Below are 14,897 nucleotides of genomic sequence, written 5' to 3'. Positions count from 1 at the left end.
GTCTTCTAACGTATTTCTCCCTGAGCAGCCAGCACAAACATTAATGTTTTCTTCTTGTGATTTCCTTTCCTACTTTACTGGATAAGCAAGATTTCTCACCTAAACTTTATGTCCCCTTCAGTTTTACCCCAGACGCCAGACAAACAGGGTAATAGACTTGGGGTGCTCCTACTGTTTAATCTCCCAGCCTTCCTTTTGCCCACAAATTCCCTCTGGGAATCCTCCTGCCTCTAGGCCCTCAGGTCCTCCAGCAAGTTCCCGCTCACTCCAGGGAAGGGACAGCCTGCTGGGCAGACCACATTCCAGCAGACCTCATCGCTGCAAAAGACACCTCTCAAGGAAAGTCTTGGCAATCCCTCATGGGGGAGACTGGTCCACCAGCGATGTCTGGTCAGGGATCAAAGGTAGAGCAGAGGACACTGAAAATCCCACCAAGTACAGGATTCGAGGGAAATTCAGAAAACACTCTGAGCCGCCATCAGGTGCCCCCTAGGAATGCTTTCGGCTTCCCTGGTAGCTCAAACAGCAAAGAATTTCCCTGCGATGCAAAGATCCCTGGAGAAGGGAATGGCAACCACTCCAGTATTCTTGCCTGGAGTATCCCCATAGAGAGAGCAGCCTGGTGGGCTACAGTCCATGGGGTCGCAGAGAGTCAGACACGACTGTGTGACCAACACTAACACTCCTACTACTACAAGGAACGTTTCTGGGATGCAGGGCTTTATTTCTAAGAGTGCAGTTCTTGGTTGCAGGTTGCTCAACGTGGAGAATCCCCTTTCTAAGCCAGAGAGGCTGAGAAAAGGAAAACTAGGTTTTGCTGTAACGTTGCCTGGCCTTTATTTAAGTTGGGGCATGAAAAAATTTGGTGTCTCGCTTATGATACTATCCTACAATTAGATCTACATTGCCAAAGTATGGGAACATGGATGGAGGTTAACCCCCCTACATTCTAAACGATCCCATTCTGTCTTCCTCCAAATCTCAGGGGGGGAATCAAGCTTCCCCACTCCTGCAAGTTCCCTGGCTCCTTCAGATTGTTCTGATCAGCCAAATGAAAACAATGGAACACACACACACAGACATATACACCCATAAACAAAACCCAAACAGTCCAAAACTAAAGTACAAGAGATGGACCTGGCAAGCAAAGGGAACCAAAAATGATAGCCACCAGTTACCAACAAAATTAGCTAAAGCACAAACTCGAAAATAAAACCAAATCAAGGTGCCAACTGGGGAATAAAGCAACGGAAACAAAACAAATATGGTGAGATAAAGAAAGAAGAGGAAGAAAGAAGAAGCAAAGTTAAGTGGAGGTAGATAAAGATTTATCCATATTAAGGAATAACTACAACAGGAAAATAGCAGTAAGAAAAGCCAAAGAATAAGTGTAGAAAAATAATAATAATAAAATTTAAAACTTGAAGAATTTAAAAGGAAGACCCCATAGAACCACAGAAGGCCAATATAGAGGCAGAAGTATAAACAGGAAATAAAAAGTGTGATAAAAATATTCTCCCTGGGGGGTAAAAAATTCTCAAAAGCTTAAGTAGATTTTATAGTACTAATAAAATCAACCACTACAGCAACAGAATGTGGGGGAGGGGGGCGGGGAAATCCAGAAGCAACTAGAGAACAAGTCAAATAAGAATAATAAGTGTTTTTCTTGGATCTCAGCTGTCAGCGTCCTTTCCCTCGCTGGGAGTCTCCATGCACCTCGCCTCCCCGGGATGCCCTCCAACACTGCCCTGCTGCGTGGGCAGCTCAGATTCTAATCTGGTCCTATTCCTGCCTGTTCTTGCCTCCAAGGTCCACAGCTGCCAGAGCTGGCATGGTTTCTTCTGCGGGAGCCCTCCGTGTCCTTTCATATATTCCAGAGACACAGAGTCTGCCTCCTTGATCGAGTGGATTCAATCTGCAACTTGTGCAGCAGGGGGGAAGGTTCTGAGTTCTTAGCCGCACTGCGCCTGGGTTTCAGCTGTGGCTTTGTCTCCACCTCTGCCTGTGAGTCGTCCACAGGGCTTTGCTCCTGAGGCTGCCCTGGAGGGCGTGGGTCTGCCCCAGGGAGGAGGGTGTGAGGGGGGTGCAGCTGCTGGGGTGGCAGGGCCCGGGGCACCAGGTGCTCATGGGAACTGGCGGCTAGGGCCGCAGCAAAGGGGCTTTTCTAGCCTCTGGCAGCTCTGCCCCAGTAGCGATCCAGCGTGGAGGTGGCACAGCTGCTCGGATCGTGGGAACTCTGGGGGCGCCGAGTGTGCAGGGACGCCAGCTGTCTCAGCGGAGGGAGCTCTGGCCCTCCCAGCGTGTCGTCCTGGCCTCTGGCAGCTGCGGTCGGAGCGCCTCTGGGGCCGGTCCTTCTCCTCCACTGCTCCCGGCTCCCTCCCCCGTGAAGGCACTTAAAGGGCCAGCCTCTCTCTGGAGCCTTCCACTCTCCAGGGCTGACGTGTAGGGACAGAGGGGCCACAGCGATGGCTCCACCGCCTGTGAGTGACTCAGCAGGATCGCCCTGCCTCCACGGCTGCCCGGGTTTCCTGCTCAGGCATTTCCTACTGCCACCTCCTCCCTCATGTCCCCTCGGCGTCTCCCCGCAGTCAACAGCTGACCTCGCCCCGGGATCGCTCCACGATCCCTGCGCTCCAGCTCCCAGCCCTGCGCCTCCCAGGGGACTTGCATCCCTGCGTCCCTCTCCGGGGAACATATGGCTGCGCCGATTGTCTCCATGATTCTCATTCCATTCAGACGCTCATAGACCAGCTGCTTCACTCTCAGCCTCAAGTGCTTCTCCTCTGTCCCCTGAACAGTTTCCTCAGCCTCCAAGGGCACCCACGCTGGGACCGGACCCCTGCTTCAGTCTCCCACCCTCCCAGGGCAGGTCCAGTCCTACTGACTCTCTTTTCCCCCACTTCCTTCACCCTGCCGAGTTTTGTGTGGTTCTATATAGTCTTCAATGGCAGCCCACTCCAGCGTTCTTGCCTGGAAAATCCCAGGGACGGGGGAGCCTGGGGGGCTGCCGTCTATTTGACTTAGCAGCAGCATATAGTCTTCTCCGGTGGCCCGGTGCTCCTGCCTGCTCTCATCTGCAAGATCTTTCTGCAAGATCATTCTGCAAGATCTCCTGTGTCTGAAGGTGTCTTCCTAATGTATCTCTGGAGAGAGACGAACTCCACACCCACCTGCTCCTCTGCAATCTCATTCCCCCTCATCTAATCAAACTAAGACGCCATCTCCCCAGAGGGACAATCCCTGTGGGACAGCATTTTCTCAGCCAGTCTGCCATTCTTATCTGGGCCAAATTGAGCACTATTTGGTCTAAATTTTAGCTATAAAACTTTGACTAGAGAAAAGAAAGATGACATTTTATTATGATATGGTGTGGCCACAAAATTCTCTGGACTTCAGAGAAAACTGGCTAAGATAAAACTTTTTGAAACTGGGTAGAAAAAAAAAAAAAACCCAAACAACAAAAGTAACCTCTCCAAACAAAAACAAACAAAAAACTGGTTCTTTTTGCATGTGCAATTAGAGAAAGCTAGCTTTTAAAATACTTTTATTTTCCCAGAATTCTGACACTGAGGGAACAAGTCCTGCTAGAAAACATGTCTTTCTCTGTGCCTTAAGACCAGCACACTCAGGTACGCTTCTCTTGTCCAGTCTAATAATCTCTAGCTCCTGAGCCTGAGGGGAGAAATGGGAAGGAAGCCTTTTAAACTTACACTTATTAAAACTGTTGGTTATAAACCAGTGAGTTTTATAATACCTAATTCACAACTAAGTGTAGAAAATAAAGCTGTAAGATCCCTATCTGGATGTATGTATGCCTCACTATTTGTCTTTGTTTTGGATTTTTGAGATTAATTTGTAAAGGAGCTCTATTAAATTGGCTTAAAGAAAAGTAAGCACTTACAAATCAAACAATTCTAAAAATAAGAGACATTAAACTAAATGAATTTCGGGTTCGCATGATCTGGAAAATATTCAGTGTTAAATATGGGATATGAAAGTTGAAGTCTCATTATGGACTTTAGAGTCATATTAATGCCTTAATATGTCTTTAGAGTCATTAATATTAAATATAATACTTCTTTTGTGCCTGGATGGACTGAATGTCATTAAATTTATGCCATGTATGTTACAACGTTTGTCAGCAAAATCTAACTTGGTACAGGATAAAAGCTTTTGAGTGAACACTTTGGATATAATTATGTTTTAGGTTTTCCAGAGTTTTGGTAACTTGGAACTACAGAGTTTTACTAAATCAAGTCAAATAATAACTCATTAAATGTCTAAAGTATTTTTAAGATAAAATACTGGAACATGGATCACTGAACAAATCTACATTTACCTACTTTTGTCTTCTTGGGAGAGCAAAACTAAAAATCTTGGGTTTATTGGACATGCTTTGTATTATGTTGGGGAAAGAAACTGCAATTTGGGAAAATGCAACCTATGAAATATGCTCTTAAGTTTCCCAATCAAAAATTGCTAACGTGACCAGTGGTTCACAATTGCTTTCTTCTCGTTTTTCAATATAGGTTAAGGTTTTAAGAGCTGAGGATTCTACTTGAAAGGTCCTTAAAGCTACTCAAAGCAATAAAGGAAATATTTTGGAATACAGTAGGAAAGTTGTGTCAAGGGAGACACTGTGCGTGTGTGGAAAGGCTCCTTGGAGGTCAAAAAAGAGGAGGGTACCATCCCATAATAGGTGCCAGAGGCTGCTGGGCTGGGATCTGTCTTGGAAAAAAAGTTACATACACATGTTGGTGAGGGTCCTAGAGCAGGTCAGGACCTAATTGGCTAACGGTAAACAAAACTGGAAGCAATGCCCTATATGAATGATTCAGCTGTCTCTTTTTTAAAATTTGTTTTATTAACATTTAGTTTGGCTCTGATGGGTCTCCACTGCTCTGCAGGCTTTTCTCTAGTTGCAGAGAGCAGGGGCGTGTCTCCAGTTGCCGCGCTCTGGCTTCTCACTGCGGTGACTTCACGTGTTGTGGACCACAGGCTCTGGGGCTCCCTGGCTTCCCTGGGCGCTGCGGTTCCTGGGTCCGAGTGCACAGGTTCAACTTCCGTGACACATGGACTTAGCTGCCACACGGCATGTGGGATCTTCCAGGACCAGGGATGGAACCCATGTCTCTGGTATCGGCAGGTGGATATTTATCACTGAGCCACCAGGGAGGCTTTGATTTAACTGCCTCTTTAAGGGGCTCCACCCCTTTAGGGAGAATGTCCACACCCTTTCTCTCCAGATGTGTGTCTCTGTCTTAACAAAACAGCTTCTGTCTGTGCTTTCCTGTTTGTTGTGCTGTGTCTCTAATAATACACCTTTTCTTCTTTTTTTTTTTTAACCATTTTTCCTCCTTGAGAAATGCATTTTTCAATGCAGGCAAGAGCCAGGGAAACCTTGTTTCTAGCCTCTAGCCGCTGGTGGATGAGCAGCTAGGATTCCTGGGTTTCATTCAGGACCCCCAGGTCCAATTCCTGAGCAGAGAACTAAGAATATGCTTCCAGCCACCACTCATGGCTCTCTCTCTCTCTCTCTCTGAGATCGGCCCCACTCGGTTTCAGAAGATGAGAATTGCAAATGATTGGTAAACAAATCTTTGCCATTCCATGCTGACAAGTCTTTCAAAGACAAGAAATTATGTCATAACAGCTTTTTTCTGACATAGGTCCCATAATCTAAACTATTTTGAAGGAAGAGGCAAAAGGCTTTTCTTTAGGAGGTAGCATCTTAATTCCCTTCAGTTCAAAACAATCTACAAGCCAAAGTGGCACATTTTAGAGTGGAAACTCTGCCCCCCGCCACTTCTCTTTAAGCAATGTTTCCAGTATATAATAATAATATATTATTTGAAATATATTTAAAGATGCTGAAGCTCCAACACTTTGGGTACCTGATGCGAAGAGCCAACTCATTTGAAAAGACCTTGATGCTGGAAAGATTGAGGACAGGAGGAGAAGAGGATGACGGAAGATGAAATGGTTGGATGGCATCACTGACTCAATGGACATGAGTGTGAGCAAACTCCAGGAGACAGTGAGGGACAAGGAAGCCTGGCATCCACGAAGTCCATGGAGTTGCAAAGAGCTGGACAAAAGTTAGTGACTGAACTGAACTAAATGGATGTTTAAGAAACCAAATCTCAGAGATAGGGAACTTGTTGATCTGCCCTTTTTTCACCTGCTCCCCATCACTCTTCTGCTCCCTAGAACTGGACTCCCAGGGCCAAGGGCAGATGGACTTTCTTGACGGCTTGCTGTATCGTTTTCTCAGCAGATCTGACCCTCCTCAACTTTATCTAGGATGTTGTGTCAGGATGTGCACCAATTTGGTCAAAAGCTGGTCCGCAGGCGGCTGCTGGAGCCCAGGGAGGGGTTTGAGAGACCCAAGGCTGGTCATCTGAACACTCTGGACCTGGTGGCCTTGGGTGTAGGCAGCACCCTGGGAGCTGGTGTGTACATCTTGGTTGGAGAAGTGGCTGTGTACGAGGCTGGACCAGCAACTGTCATCTGCTTCTTTGCGGCCGGCCTGTCGACTCTTTTGTCCGGGCTCTGCTATGCGGAGTTGGCAGCCTGGGTACCACGCCCCGGTTCTGCCTATCTCTACAGCTACGTCACCATGGGTCAGCTGTGTGCCTTCATCATTGGCTGGAACCTCATCCTGTCCTTTGTCATGGGTGAGACGATGGGGTGGGGGAAGGCGGGGCTTAAGGTCAGAAAATTCAGAGGGGGATTGGAGTGTTGCTGACTCATGAGATCTTTATTTTCCACCTTGTGGAGTGAAGTGGGTAATTGTAGAGGAACTCCATAGCTTGAAACTTTATTCTACTTAGATCTACACTGCTTTCCTGAAATAATGGGAGCTAGAACCGAGAAGGTAAGGGACCTGTAGGGGGTGGGTGAGAGGAAGGCATGTCCCACAGTCTCCTCCCCTCACCGTAGTAAAGTCTCTGCTCAGCTGTTTCCTTTCATTTCCTCCTAAAATATTAAATTGGAGAAGGAAATGGCAACCCACTCCAGTATTCTTGCCTGGGGAGTCCCGCGGACAGAGGAACCTGCCAGCCTACAGTCCATGAGGTCACAAAGAGTTGGACACGATGAGTGATTAACAATAACAACACATTAAATAGTTAACCTGTTCCATGAATCATCTGGGCCTACTCTCTCCACTCCATAAAAGGAAACATTCTGAGATTATGGACTTTCTCTGTTTTTTCCCCCCAATACATCGCCCGGTACATGGTCAGGGTGCAACTTGTATTTGTCAGTGGGTCTTCATCTTTTGCTGCTGTAGCAACCGCCTGTGAGGCCAGAGCCTGGAGCTACGCCTTTGACAGCCTGATTGGGAACCGCCTCTCTCAGGCGTTCCAGGCGACTTTCTCTCTGCATGTGCCCTACTTCCTGGCCACCTACGTAGACTTTTTTGCCTTCATCCTGGTGCTGCTGCTCACAGGTGAGACAGAGGTCAGCTAAAGTGGGGTGTGGAAGGGGAGCTGGGGTACAAAAGGCTTGGGGTTCCGGAATGGTGGGAGGATTAGGACTGGAATAAAGTCTGAGATAAGAGAGACAGGAAGGCAAGACACAGACCATTGTTTTCAACCCTTGGCAGTCTTGACATTCTGGGTTGAGTCATTCTTTGGTGTCAGGGGCTATCCTGTTCATTGCAGGCTTTGCTTTCAGTCGTTGTCAGATACTGAGTGGCACCCTGATCTTTGTTGTTTAGTCGGTAAGTCATTATCTGACTCTTTGCCACCCCATGCAGCGTAGCCTGCCAGGTCGCTCTGTCCACAGGATTTTCCAGACAAGAGTACTGGAGTGGGTGGCCATTTCCTTCTCCAGGGGATTTTCCCGACCCCAGGACCAAGCCTGCATCTCCGGCATTGGCAGGTGGATTCTTTACCACTGAGCCGCCAGGGAAGCCACCGCTTCTCTTTACTCACTAGAAAAATCGATGCTTCCACCCAAAGTATGACAGTCAGAATGCCTCAAGATATTACCAGAAGTTTCTTCAGAGACAAAGTCACCCCCATCTGATAATCATTACTTAGGCTTACAAGTTTCTTCCTTGTCCTGAGACTGAAGATGCTTGTTTAATTCAGAGGAAATTCACACAAAATAAAATTAACCATTTTACTGTACTCCTCCAGTTTACTGAGATATGATTGCTATACAAGATTATATAATTTTAAGATGAGGAAAGTGATGATTTGATAGACCTGTCTACTGTGAGATGACTGCCATAATAAGAAATTACCCACTGGCCAGTGGGCAATTCTGTGGGACTTTTATTACATTCACAGTGCTGTGTAACCATCACCTCTACCTAGTTCCAAACATTTTCACCACAACAAAAGGAAATCCCTAAAGATTTAAACATAAGACCCGACTATAAAACTCCTAGAGGAAAAACGTAGGCAAAACACTCTCCGACATAAATCACAGCAGGATCCTCTATGACCTACCTCCCAGAGTAATGGAAATAAAAGCAAAAATAAACAAATGGGACCTAATTAAACTTAAAATCTTCTGCACAACAAAGGAAAGGATAAGCAAAGTGAAAAGACAGCCTTCGGAATGGGAGAAAATAATAGAAAACAGAGCAACTGACAAAGAATTAATCTCAAAAAAATACAAGCAACTCCTGCAGCTCAATTCCAGAAAAATAAACGACCCAATCAAAAAATGGGCCAAACAACTAAACAGACAGTTCTCCAAAGAAGACATACAGGGCTAACAAATACATGAAAAGATGCTCAACATCACTCATTATCAGAGAAATGCAAATCAAAACCACAGTGAGGTACCATCTCACAATGGCTGCCATCAAAAAGTCTACAAACAATAAATGCTGGAGAGGGTGTGGAGAAAAAAGAACCCTCTTACACTGTTGGTGGGAATGAAAACTAGTACAGCTGCTATGGAGAACTGTGTGGAGATTCCTTAAAACACTGGAAATAGAACTGCCATATGAGCTAGCAATCCCACTGCTGGGCATACACACCAAGGAAACCAGAATTGAAAGAGACACGTGTACCCCACTGTTCATCGCAGCACTGTTTACAATAACCAGGACATGGAAGCAACCTAGATGTCCATCAGCAGATGAATGGATAAGAAAGCTGTGGTACATATACACAATGGAGTATTACTCAGCCATTAAAAAGGATACATTTGAATCAGTTCTAATGAGGTGGATGAAACTGGAGCCTACTATACAAAGTGAAGTAAGCCAGAAAGAAAAGCACCAATACAGTATACTAACACATATATATGGAATTTAGAAAGATGGTAACAACGACCCTCTATGCAAGACAGCAAAAGAGACACAGGTGTATAGAACAGTCTTTCGGACTCTGTGGGAGAGGGCAAGGGTGGGATGATTTGGGGGAATAGAATTGAAACTTATATAGTACCATATGTGAAATAGATTGCCAGTCCAGGTTCGATGCATGAGACAGGGTGCTCAGGGCTGGTGCACTGGCATGATCCTGGGGGATGGGATGGGGAGAGAGGTGGGAGGGGGGTTCAGGATGGGAAACACATGTGCACCCATGGCTGATTCATGTCAATGTATGGCAAAAACCACTACAATTTTGTAAAGTAATTAGCCTCCAACTAAAATAAATAATTTTTTTAAAAAAATGGTGGTGATTGCAGCCATGAAATTAAAAGACTCTTACTGCTTGGAAGAAAAGTTATGACCAACCTGGACAGAATATTAAGAAGCAGAGACATTGTGTTGTCAACAAAGGTCCGTCTAGTCAAGGCTATGGTTTTTCCAGTGGTCATGTATGGATGTGAGAGTTGGACTATGAAGAAAGCTGAGCGCTGAAGAATTGATGCTTTTGAACTGTGGTGTTGGAGAAGACTCTTGAGAGTCCCTTGGACTGCAAGGAGATCCAACCAGTCCATTCTAAAGGAGATCAGTCCTGGATGTTCTTTGGAAGGACTGATGCTAAAGCTGAAACTCCAATGCTTTGGCCACCTGATGTGAAGAGTTGACTCATTGGAAAAGACCCTGTTGCTAGGAGGGATTAGGGGCAGGAGGAGAAGGAGATGACAGAGGATGAGATGGCTGGATGGCATCACCGACTCAATGGACATGAGTTTGAGTAGTCTCCAGGAGTTGCTGATGGACAGGGAGGCCTGGTGTGCTGCAATTCATGGGGTCGCAAAGAGTTGGACATGACTGAGCGACTGAACTGAACTGAAAATAAATAAATTAAAAAAAAAAAAAGACAAAAGGAAACCCTGTACCCACTGAGCAGTCACCATCCACCGGCTACTAATGCCCAAACCCATCCCCTGTGACCACTAGTTTCCTTTCTGTGTCTATGGAGTTGGTTATTTTGGATGTCTCATATTCTATCTTTCCCACAGGACTACTGGTTCTGGGAGTTCATGAGTCAGCCCTAGTTAACAAAGTGTTCACAAGCTTGAACATTTTGGTCCTCAGCTTCATCATCCTCTCTGGCTTCATTAAGGGAGACCTGCACAGCTGGAAGCTCACGAATCAGGACTACTCATTGACCACATTGAACACATCTGGGTACAGTGACATCTCACGGTTAGGAGGGTCCTCTTGGCCAGCTCTTGCGTGTGGATGGTGCAGAGCTGGGAATATGGTGGAGACTAAGGAGACCTGGGCTGATGGATCCAGGGGATGGGAGTCCTGGAGCCCAGCACTTGTGGTATTAAGGGAGGAGCCCAGAAGAGGTAACTGAACTCACCTCACCCACCTTCTTTCTTGTTCCTTCTCTCACCATAGCTTGGGCCCTCTGGGTTCTGGAGGGTTTGTGCCCTTTGGCTTTGAAGGGATTCTTCATGGAGCAGCGACATGTTTCTACGCCTTTGTTGGCTTTGATGTCGTTGCTATTACAGGTAACGTGGTCACTGTGTGTCCTGTCGAGGGTCTGGGCAGGTAGGGCTGTCCTTGGGCATAGGGATTGCGAGAAGGTTAGACTGCGTTTGGAGGTGCAAGAAGGAGAGGATTTTGTGCTTTCATTCCAGTGTCTTTCTTGACTCAATACTGCACTCATCTTGCAGGGGGTGAAGTCCCAAATCCTCATCGTTCCATCCCCTTGGGCATCGTGATTTCACTCTCCATCTGCTTTTTGGCATGTTCTGGTGTCTCGGCGGCACTCACTCTCATGGTGCCCTACTACCAGATTCAGCTTGAGAGCCCCTTGCCGCAGGCTTTTCTCCACGTTGGGTGGGGCCCTGCCAGACACGTGGTGGCTGTTGGCGCCCTCTGTGCTCTTACGTCCAGGTCAGTGTCTTGGTTTTCTCCCCATCCACTGTCAGATGCTCGGGTATCCCAGCCCTTGGGACTGAGAGATAAGAGGGAAGAACATCTTGCCCCTTGTAGACTAGGGAGCAGAAGCTGCTGTCTGCCCTGCTTCTGCACGTCCTCATATGTGTTTCCATTTTCTTTTCCAGTCTCCTGGGTACCATGTTCCCCATGCCTCGATTGATCTATGCAATGGCAGAGGATAGGCTCCTTTTCCAGGGACTTGCTCGGATCTGTACCCACACAGGCACCCCCATCCTGGCCATCATATTTGCTGGAAGTCTTACAGGTTAAAAACAACAACAACAACAAATCCACTCTGTCCTTGATCAGTTTTCTAGACTTGTATATTTCCTCTGGTTTCTCACTCTCTCCATCCATCTTGTTTGTTCCCTCACTGCAGGCGTCATGACTTTACTCTTTGAGCTCAGTGATCTTGTGGACCTTGTGTCAACTGCGATGCTGCTTGCTTACTCCCTGGTGGCGTTTTCTGTCCTTGTCCTCAGGTGAGACTCCAGTGTAGTTTGACTGGGGTCAGGGGAGAGAGGTCTTTGGTTTGTCCAAGATTGATGGGGAGATAATCCTTTTCTGCCTTCCATGCTGCCTTCTAAATGTCCTGCTGTCATTAAGTTGGGAAAGATTAGATTGTCTGATGTTGGATGAGTAGGGGCTGCTATGAATATTGACTTAATATTTCTACTTCAGGTATCAGCCAGACCAGAACTTAAGCAACAATGAGGCAACAGAGGAGGAAATTGATATTTCTCTGCTAGAAGCAAGTCATTTTGAACCTGGGCCTGAAGCAAGATCCTCAAACATTCTAAAGAGTCTCTGGTGCCCCAAGAACACCTTCCCCACTCTGAAATCTGGGCAGATTGTCTACTGGTGTGCCTTCCTTCTTGGTTTGTGGTGGGATTTCTCATTGGTTGTATTCTGAAATTAACAGAATGGGGAGGACAGATTGTGTGGGGAAGCTGAGGAAGAATCAAGATAGGATGGCCCTTCATGAGGTGGACAGTTTCAGAGACGGGTGTGACCCAAGGTCCTGACGTCTTTGTCTTCTGGGTCCAGCCTGTTCTCCTCTTCCTTGACCCTTGCAGTTCTCCTGCTGTCAATCCTGAGCCTGGTCCTGGCCCAGTGGCCCAGCCAGGTGTTCTCTGGAGACCCCAGGCTCACACCAGTGGCTGTGCTGCTGCTGCTGCTCATCACTGGGGTCACGGTCATCATCTGGCGGCAGCCCCAGAGCCCCTCTCCTGTTTACTTCAAGGTAAGCGACCTTATGAGCCCAGAGTGTCCACCTTGAGTGAATGAAGTCAGCCTGCTTTGAGGTCTAAACATCTCTGTTGGACCAAGGAGTAAGGAGAGTTGCTAAAACCCATGGACACTCCTCTGATCCACTTCACATACACAATCTCAGGAGGCACTGAACTCACAGTCTGAGTAGGATTGCGGTCGCCCTACCCATACAGGGCAGCCTCTCCCTCTCAGATGTCTGGGCTATGCTCAGGGATGACCTGACTGCCCACAGGTCCCGGCTCTGCCTGTCCTCCCGCTGGTGAGCATCTTTGTGAACGTTTACCTGATGATGCAGATGGACACTGGGACCTGGATCCTATTTGGCATTTGGATGGGGGTTGGTAAGTGGCTTCCTTGGAAAATAAGACCTCTTGAGAGACTGAATCAAATCATCTTCCTACTACGTCTCCCCTCCTGTCAGACATCATAAAAGGAGGCCCGTTGGGCAATTTGTACGTGAGAAGAGTGCCAACTTTTTTTTCTCACTGTCCCATTTGCCTACTAGGATTCGCCATATACTTTGGATATGGGATCAGACACAGCCTGGGGAACAATGAGCCACAGCCACCAGCCTCCACCTCACAGACTTGACAAAAACATTCTTAGTGGTGAATGTCTTAACCACAGGAAACAGATGCTGTGAGGAATCCTTCTATGCATTGGCGGCCTCTTGTGGTTCAAGGGGCATTTTGAGCCTCTATGGAGCTTGACGTTGGAATGCATTTGGAACCCATGTTCATTGGTAGTGGACAGAACGGCTTCAGAGTTGTGTAATTTTACGTTTTCAAAGCTTAGTATGCATGCAGAAAAGTGCATGCTTCATAAGTGAGTAGCAAGATCAGTTTTCACAAAGAAAGTACAGCAATGGAAACATCAACCTGAGGAACTAATAATATATTAATGGGCACATGGGAAACAGTTTCTTGTGCCTCATTTCCAGTGAGAACACAGACTGGGATCTGGGAAGGAAATGCAGGTAACTATATATTGCATCAAGTGTTACACCTCAAATATTAGGACACAAATAGGTTGAAAGTAAGAAGAAAAGTATACACTATGCCAATAGTAACATAAGAAAGCTAAGATAGCTATATTAGTATAGGAAAATAGTAGAATTTAAGAAAAAGATAATAACAGATAAAGTAGATCATTCAGTAATGATACAGGGAAAAAATGCTCATTTTAATTTTTTCCCCCAGCTTTACTGAGATATAGTGTAACATTGTGTAAATGACCATTTTTCTTCCCTCTTGTTGCAGAACCTTAGAATTACACAGTAAAGTTGATGAGGAAAAGTTCTTAACTGACAAAAAAAAACCACATCAGCAACACCTGCATTGCTAGAGGAAGGGAAATGGACTGAGAGGTAATGGTTGGTTGATATATGCTTACAGTTGGGTGGACCTAAGAGATAGAAAGTGAACCTGGAAAGTCAAGATAAAAAGTGATCACTGCAGACAGAATGCTTGGAATTGAGATTACACACTTTGACAATGTTGGTAATGATGAAGCACACGATTTTTTGCGAGAATGAAAAACTGAAGTAGAGTGAAGGGGAGATAAAGGTCAAGAAACTGAACAGCAACATTGTTAACTGAATTAAAATATAAATGGAAGAGGATTAACAGAAATAGAAATATCACTGTCTTGCAAGTTCTAATGAAATTACAGTCTTAGGACACAATTAAACTGGAGGCTGACTTTGCTAGGTGAAACTTTGATGGAACAGGTTGACATTACCTGATTATCATTCTACCCTTCCTGATGTGGGACAGCCAAACACCAATAAAGAACACTTCCTGGAACATAGCCCTGACGAAAGTTGAATACCAGCTCATAGGAGACGTAAGGGACAGATTCATATTTCAACTGAAAACACAGTCAGCCAAAACTGGAATGTGGGCAGTTCTCCAGGAAAGAAAACTGTGCACTCTCTGTAATATAGAGGGAATTCTGTAATGTAGAGGGAATTCCTTGGTGGTCCAGTGATGAGGACTCCGTGTTTCCACTGCTGGGGCTCAGCTTCCATCCCTAGTCACGGAACTAAGATCCAGTGGGCTGTGAAGTGCAGCCGATAAAATAAAATAAATTGGTATGGCCCAAACAGGAGATTCATTAATTAATTCAAAAGAGTCACTCATACAGGCATATCTTGGAAATGTTGCGGGTTTGGTCCAGACCACCTGAATAAAAAGAATTCGTAATGAAGGAGACATAATTTTTTAAGTTTCCCTATGCATGTAGAAGTTATGTTATACTACACTCTAAGTGAGAAATCAGTTCAGTTCAGTCACTCAGTCGTGTTCAAATC

General features: G+C 46.0%; 1 protein-coding gene across 1 annotated transcript; it reads left to right on the top strand.

Moving 5' to 3' along the window:
- The first annotated feature begins 5,867 nt into the window (after nucleotides 1-5,867).
- LOC120871958 (cationic amino acid transporter 3-like) lies at nucleotides 5,868-13,497 on the top strand. The gene is made up of 11 exons (XM_040252040.1): nucleotides 5,868-6,677; nucleotides 7,295-7,453; nucleotides 10,381-10,567; nucleotides 10,769-10,881; nucleotides 11,047-11,269; nucleotides 11,440-11,579; nucleotides 11,694-11,796; nucleotides 11,996-12,192; nucleotides 12,391-12,557; nucleotides 12,819-12,927; nucleotides 13,092-13,497. Exons 1-11 carry the CDS (start codon nucleotides 6,305-6,307, stop codon nucleotides 13,175-13,177), a joined length of 1,857 nt encoding a protein of 618 aa, XP_040107974.1. The 5' UTR covers nucleotides 5,868-6,304; the 3' UTR covers nucleotides 13,178-13,497.
- The last annotated feature ends 1,400 nt before the right edge of the window (nucleotides 13,498-14,897 follow it).

This window comes from Oryx dammah, unplaced genomic scaffold (assembly GCF_014754425.2).
Source record: "Oryx dammah isolate SB20612 unplaced genomic scaffold, SCBI_Odam_1.1 HiC_scaffold_13, whole genome shotgun sequence".
In the NCBI taxonomy this organism is placed as follows: Eukaryota; Metazoa; Chordata; class Mammalia; order Artiodactyla; family Bovidae; genus Oryx; species Oryx dammah.
Note: the sequence above shows the minus strand (reverse complement) of the source record. Positions and strands in the feature narration are given on the sequence as shown.

Bases quoted from the DNA above. Each gene is read 5' to 3' on its own strand.
- LOC120871958 (XM_040252040.1), top strand. From the start codon at position 6,305: ATGTTGTGTCAGGATGTGCACCAATTTGGTCAAAAGCTGGTCCGCAGG. The intron at 10,568-10,768 runs GTTAGGAGGGTC...CTCTCACCATAG, and splicing joins GGGTACAGTGACATCTCACG to CTTGGGCCCTCTGGGTTCTG. The intron at 11,270-11,439 runs GTCAGTGTCTTG...TTTCTTTTCCAG, and splicing joins CTCTGTGCTCTTACGTCCAG to TCTCCTGGGTACCATGTTCC.